Raw genomic sequence first — 6,818 nt, 5'->3', positions numbered from 1 at the left:
TGCGTCCGAATCAAAGATCCATATAAATGGAACTGCGTCCTGGGATAGGAGCAGTTCAGTGAGTGTAAGCAAGTGTGCTTTCTTCTCCTGTGCTCACCGAGTTGAAGATCGAGTATGGAGCTCGAAGGTTGGGAGTCTCACAACCCAAGGATGCAGTGCTTCACAGTGTACAGTGGCACCATGATGGCGCTTCTCATCGAACCGTTCATACATTATTATTTTTTGTTTTTTTTGAGTGATTTAACACTTGTCATTTTTTTTTGGCCAACGAACCGATTTATTTCAATTTCTTTTTTATAAATACGATATTTAATACAGGGCAACCGTTACCATCCTAGAAGGAAAGAAAAGAAGAACAAATTCACTTCACCAATGACCATCCTCGTACAAGATTTGAAGATGAAAAAAAATCAGTTGACATAACATATAAAATTTATACTTATCTGGTACTTAATATAAAACTTATTTAATTAATTTGATGAAATTAAAAAAATTAGTTAAGTTAATTAAGTATAAAACATGAAATATTTTTTCTAAAACATCATAATTATCTTTCTTAATATTATTTTTTCCGTATTTGGTTATGATTAATAGAGTATAAATAAAAATAATTTAGAAAAAATTAATAAAGATAAGAAATAGGTCCTATATTTAGGACCAATATTAACTCAACTATTAGGCCATATGTTAAAGACTAGAGGAGTAATAACTTTTATTATACTATTTCTGGTCTTTAATATGAGAACTAGTTGACTAATCTGAACAGATTAAGAAAACTAGTTAAGTTAGTTATTAATAAATAAATGTTTGTTTTCTTAAAATATCCTAAAAACTAATTAAGAAAACTAATTAAGTTAGTTATTAATCAAATATATTGGTTAGAACTACTATTATTACAAGGAATATTTTAAATAAATAAATAAATATGAAAGACAAAGTACAATAAAAATTAAACAAGTTTTTATATAATACAAATTAGGTTAATCTCATGCCTAAAAAGATGTAATTTTTTTTAAGCTATGTGAAATATATTTTTAGTTATTTATAAATATTTTTTACTTCACATGTAATTAACGAAGAGTTGTATGTAACCAAAGGTGAATTATTGAAGACAAATTGCATCGTTAAAGATGAGTTGCCTTTGGGCTCTGGACAATTCCATGTATCTTTCAAGTTTCAATAACATATATTTTAGCGGCTTCTATTTGTAATAAATTTCTGTAATTGTGCTGGTAAAAAAAAAAAAATTCTGTAATTGCATTAACATGTGGGAAGGAAAGCCCTTGTCATGGCAAAGAGTGTTCTTACTGGGTCCAAATTGCCCGAAACCGTGAGCATTTAACCTTTCAAATACGGGTATTATCGTCATTATATCTCACTGGCTACCAACAAGGCAAAAAGCCACAACTAATACTGAGCGACGACTTCCAGATAGGCCTTACTGGATGAGGCGCGCCAAAATCTAACTGCAATTACCATCTTCCTTTAATGGCGTTTCCTTATTTTCCTTCCTCCCAGCATCTTCCATCAAGTCTTACCACATCTCTCATCTTTGCTCCAAATCAAACTTCTTTCCCACCCATTTATTATCTAGCTTCAATCCAATAAAGGGTGAAGACCGAGAAGATCAGGTCGCCCCAGAATTGTTTGCTTGTCAAAGAAAGATCTTGGAAAGGTTAGCTTTTATTCAACTAAATACACTTCCTTTTTTTTTTTTCCTGGTGACCATAGTGTTTTGGAATCAGGTTCCATTGGTTCGGATTCTGTAGGTGCACGCATATTGATAATTTTCTTACGGGTTTCTGGTTGAATATTACAATATCATCATGAAATGCGAATGACTTTTGGTGACACAATGTGGTGATGATGTGAGTGTTGGACGTACAATGAAGGTTAGGGGAAGGTATGGATATGAAGTGAGTTGAAGCATTGTTGGTCATATGACCCGTTAAAAGTTGGGTGATGTCGGTCATCTCTGTGGCGATTCTAACTTGAACCTTGCAATTTCTGTTTCCAGAATACATGCATTCTCCTTACCTATTTCAGCCTTTGTCCTCTGATGGCCCAGCCTGGAGGCTGTTCTTTGTGAATAATCTGTTTCCGCAAACTTAATATGGGGATCTGGTACTTGATAGAGAGTCTCAACCCTGACCTGAGTAGATAAAGTCAAACACGAACAAACATGATCAATCATATTTTTATATTCACCTTTTGCCGAAGAGCTACAAGCGGAAGATAACAGTATTACTGTTTTTTATCCTGGCACTGGTGAATGACAGTTTTGCTTTTTAGTGAAATGATTTTTTTTTTGCATCATTATATTTAATTCTTATTGAGAGAATGCTTTGTATTAGTAATTGCTGTAGCCGTAATGAACCAACAAAAAAAAAAAAAAGAAAAGAAAAAGGAAAAGAAAGGAGGCAGCTTTGTCAATTAATCTCCACGTGCTGTGTCATGTGGTTCTTATGTTCCAGCTTCCCCACTTTATGTTGTAAACTCAGATGAACAACCCACTCGATGATTTGTTGCGAGTTTCTCTACATGTTGAAGTGGAGTTTTGATTGTGCAGGCTTTACAGATTCGCATGGCTTTCCATTCCTGCGCACCTGTCAAGTATAAGTCAGAGAATGAGCCAGCTCAAAAATCTCATTGCTATCATTGTCTCTGTTCAGACTTCATTATCAGTTCCTATGGTTGCCCTCAGATTCTTGGACTATATCTCCCGCAAATGCAATCCTATATTCACCAGACACTAAGATTCCCAGAACAGGAGAACTTGCTCTTAGGCGGGCTATCCCTGCAAACACAACATGAAGACTATCCAGGTTGCTGTCACTGATTAAATATATTTTTGGGCTCTCTTAGCGTTTAAGTGATAAGTGTGCAGACTGTCTTGCCTCTTCCTTTAGGCCTCTCTTGAAGATATATCATACTTGTTAAGAATTCCACAGAGAAAACCTTATGGGACAATGGAGGGGAATGTGAAGAAAGCCTTGCAGGTATTTGTTGCTTTCTTATTATGGGCTTTTTCTTCGATGTGTGGTTCTCTAAGAAACCTTATGAAAAGCAAAACTACTTATACTTAGGCCCTTTTGTGTTATGAATGAGTTCATTTAATTTTCATTCGGTTCTTCCTTACTCAGATCGCAGTAGACGAAAAGGACTCAATATTAGGAAGTATACCAGAAGAGTTGAGGGAAAAGGGTTCTTTGGTACATGCCTCTCTGATTGACGGAAAGGTACTCTACAAAGTGACACTGCCTTTAATTTCTCAATCATCATGTCTTCCATATATTGATAAATTTATAGAAATTTTAAAAGCCTTCCTTCTTGTTCTAAACGAGAAAAAAAATTAGTATTTGCCTGCATATCTCAAATACAACGTCATTGTTATCAGGTATGTTTATCATGATTTGAGTTGAATTGACTATAAGCATACATGAGATGAGAATCCTAGAATTGGAAAGGAACACTTTTTTTCTAGTGTTTCTTTTTTTGTTACTGAAAGAGGTCAGTATTGAGATATCATACATCCCAAACAAGGAGCTGGACTAAGGAAAAGCAATCAAGAAGAAACGTCACGTTCTTTTATTAGTGCAGTATTTTACTATCTTTTCTCATTCTCATATCATTATGTCCCCTAATTAGTACAATGAAATCTTCTACAATGCTATATGATTAACATCATCTAAAAATTGGTTTACATGATTCACTGTAGAGTATATAAGCTTTCAGACTGAGTTCAAAGTTTATCATGTTTTGTAGGGAGGGTTACAAGCTCTCCTTCAATCTATTAAAACACAGGATGCTGATAAGGTGTCTGTAGGCCTTGCATCTGCGCTGGATACTGTAGCAGAGCTAGAATTATTACAGGTAACTGCAAGCCATAATTAATATGACGGTCTCCTGGAAAAAATAACAGCTGTCTTTACTTTTTATGTTATATAGATTATGAAACTGACGTTGGCTTAAAAAGAAACCATATTTCTGTTTGTGAAACCTTTACAGGCTCCAGGGTTGTCTTTTCTCTTGCCTGAGCAATACTTGCAATATCCACGGTAAGTGACATTTTTATTAATTTTCAATAATCATTGTGGCTTTTTTAATTGAAACCGGGGAAGAAGATTAAAGAAAAGCTATAAATGTGATTTTGGATAGCAGTGCATGGCAGTTTACACATTTTGGTTTGGGATTTAAAAAAACAATAAAAGGACCAAAACAAAACAATATCACCATAATCTCTTGCAGGCTTACCGGGAGAGGAACTGTTGAGTTTACAATTGAGAAAGGAGATGGTTCAGTTTTTTCTCCGGTTGGTGGTGAAGAGAGAAAAACTGCTACTATCCAGGTACATTTTTCTTCCTACTTTTGTCCTCTGCAAGCATCGTTGGATTGTTGACTTGCTAAGCGTCCTCCAAAATGAATGAATTTAGCTATAAGGAAAGCCTCTTTGAAAGAATATTACATGTGGTTCTGTTTGGGCTTGAAGTAAACAGTAAATTACATTTTTTAACCATGTTTTACCAATGGATAGTTAATATATCTTATTATAAAAATGGTTGATTAATATGCGTTTTCAGGTTGTGATAGATGGATATTCAGCACCACTGACTGCTGGGAATTTCGCAAAACTGGTAAGGTAGTTGAACATCACTGTATCTTAATGAGATGTTGGCCATTGGTTGCTATTAGCATTCATGTTTTACGATATCTTTTCTATTCCCCACCTCTAATTGCTTGCCCTTAGATTTCTAATGTGTGATGCATAACCTAAATCAATAATAGTCAATTAACACCTGAACTGTTAGCGCTCTCTCTCTCCCCTCTCCTCTGCAATTTAACTTTTAGTACTATTATTGAAAATAATACAATCAGAAAGTTTTTTGCTGGAAAGACGACTTTTTAAGAGATTGTCAAGATCTTGAATCTAATGCTCAATTTTAAGTTGATAGATCATAGGTAGAACGTTTTCAGATATGTAAGCAGGAAAAAATAGTTGAAGGGGAATGATTAAAACGCTTTTAAATCTAAATAGAGGCGGTGACTGACCATCAGTGCCATTAATGAAAAATATATGGATCATAGAAATACTTGGTTTTAAAGATGAAAAGTTTAATATCATATATGATAGAGCACGAAAGTGTGGGTAGTTTACCAATGAAGCAATGAGAATCCCAATAACCTCAAATTTACAAGATTACATATGTCTTTCATCGGATAACAAATGTCAATACCATTCTCATTTACTAAACTTTTTTGTTTGTTAGAATATTTCTGATTTCCTTTTTCCTTGGAACTGTATTATTTGAACCAGTCAATTGAAATTATATAGTTCTTCCTCACCCCTGACTTTATCTTATGACGTTGTAAACATCTGGAGCTATACTAACTGTTATATTTTTCATCAGGTAATGGATGGAGCATATGATGGTTCAAAGCTCAACTGTGCCAACCAAGCTATTCTCTCAGACAAAGGACTTGATAAGAACTCTGGTTTTAGTGTTCCCTTAGAATTAATGCCCTCTGGACAATTTGAGCCTCTCTACAAAACAACATTAGATGTGCAAGTAAGTTTGCCTCCTTTTACCATAAAGCTTGCGACCAAATTGGCTGCTACTTAGTTCTTTTTTCTAAGATGTTTCTCATGTCTGTTTTCCTTTCATGGAAGGATGGAGAGCTGCCGGTTCTTCCTCTATCTGTTTATGGGTCACTCGCCATGGCGCATAGTGAAGACTCTGAGGAGTACTCATCACCTTATCAGTTTTTCTTCTATCTTTATGATAAACGAAATGTAAGCTTAAAATTACATTATGGACACTCAAGCGAATTCTTTCACATGTTATAATTTTGCAGAGAACACCTAATAACTGCATCTAAGATTTTTGTTAGTATTCATGCCTAGGATTTAGTAGCACCTGTTATGCTCAAGAAAGGCTCTATGAACCTAGTTGTGCTTGCTTATAATTACATTTTCCCAGGCTTGCTTAATTTATTTCTCATCTTCATTTTATGCATCCTCTTTTACTATTTTATAGGCCGGCTTGGGAGGCATATCCTTCGATGAAGGACAATTTTCAGTTTTTGGGTATGCTCTTAGTTATAATCAGTATGTCTTGCTACATGATCACTTTCATAAGGGACAATTTCTCACATATATCAACTTTTGGTGCAGATACACAACTGTTGGGAGAGAGATTCTTCCTCAGATAAAAACTGGTGATGTTATTCGTTCTGCAAAGCTCATCGAAGGCCAAGACCGCCTTCTGGTGCCGAAAGAAAGCTGAGTACATAGTAGCTCTCTGCAGTCTTTGTTGCCTGCGCAGAGTAATCTTTCATTCTTTGTAATAGAAGCTGTATGGCTCGCAACAGCCTGATTTTCTTGGTGCAGGTTGTGATGTATATTACACTAAATTGTAACAATACTTATTGTGCCAAATGTCATTCACCCAATACTAATATATATAGCATACTGTTGAGAGATTCCCTAAAAAGAGAATTCTCTTTCTGTAATTTGCCACTTGTACATAATTCTTTTCTGAATTGTATGCATGCCCTGAAACCCCACAGCTAAATGTGCCACTTCAACCATTTGCAGGCCACTTAAGAATATCTTTATAATTAAACCACAAAATTGCTCCTATGGCAATTCTATTATTGGATATTAGCTAGCTCGATAGGAAAACTAATGCCTAACATAAGGTAGTGTTCACACAAAAATCATCCTGTGACTTAAATTCTTAAAGATCTCTGGTTAATAAACTTCTAAATACTTTTATTTTGATGCGGATGTTAGGAAAATAGAATAGTCCCCAAAGATT

General features: G+C 34.9%; 1 protein-coding gene across 1 annotated transcript; it reads left to right on the top strand.

Annotated features, from left to right (window-relative positions):
* Positions 1–2,605: 2,605 nt before the first annotated feature.
* LOC114743082 (peptidyl-prolyl cis-trans isomerase CYP37, chloroplastic-like) lies at positions 2,606–6,504 on the top strand. The gene is given in 13 exon segments (XM_028931281.1): positions 2,606–2,702; positions 2,704–2,803; positions 2,806–2,825; positions 2,910–2,999; positions 3,144–3,239; positions 3,766–3,873; positions 4,009–4,058; positions 4,249–4,348; positions 4,581–4,634; positions 5,409–5,567; positions 5,669–5,791; positions 6,036–6,085; positions 6,173–6,504. Coding segments are annotated over 13 exon segments (1,137 nt in total). The 5' UTR covers positions 2,606–2,627; the 3' UTR covers positions 6,285–6,504.
* The last annotated feature ends 314 nt before the right edge of the window (positions 6,505–6,818 follow it).

The sequence above is a fragment of the Neltuma alba genome, unplaced genomic scaffold, assembly GCF_004799145.2.
Source record: "Neltuma alba isolate B1F8T4 unplaced genomic scaffold, ASM479914v2 tig00003932_pilon, whole genome shotgun sequence".
Taxonomy (NCBI): Eukaryota; Viridiplantae; Streptophyta; class Magnoliopsida; order Fabales; family Fabaceae; genus Neltuma; species Neltuma alba.
This window is presented reverse-complemented; position numbering and strand designations above follow the sequence as displayed.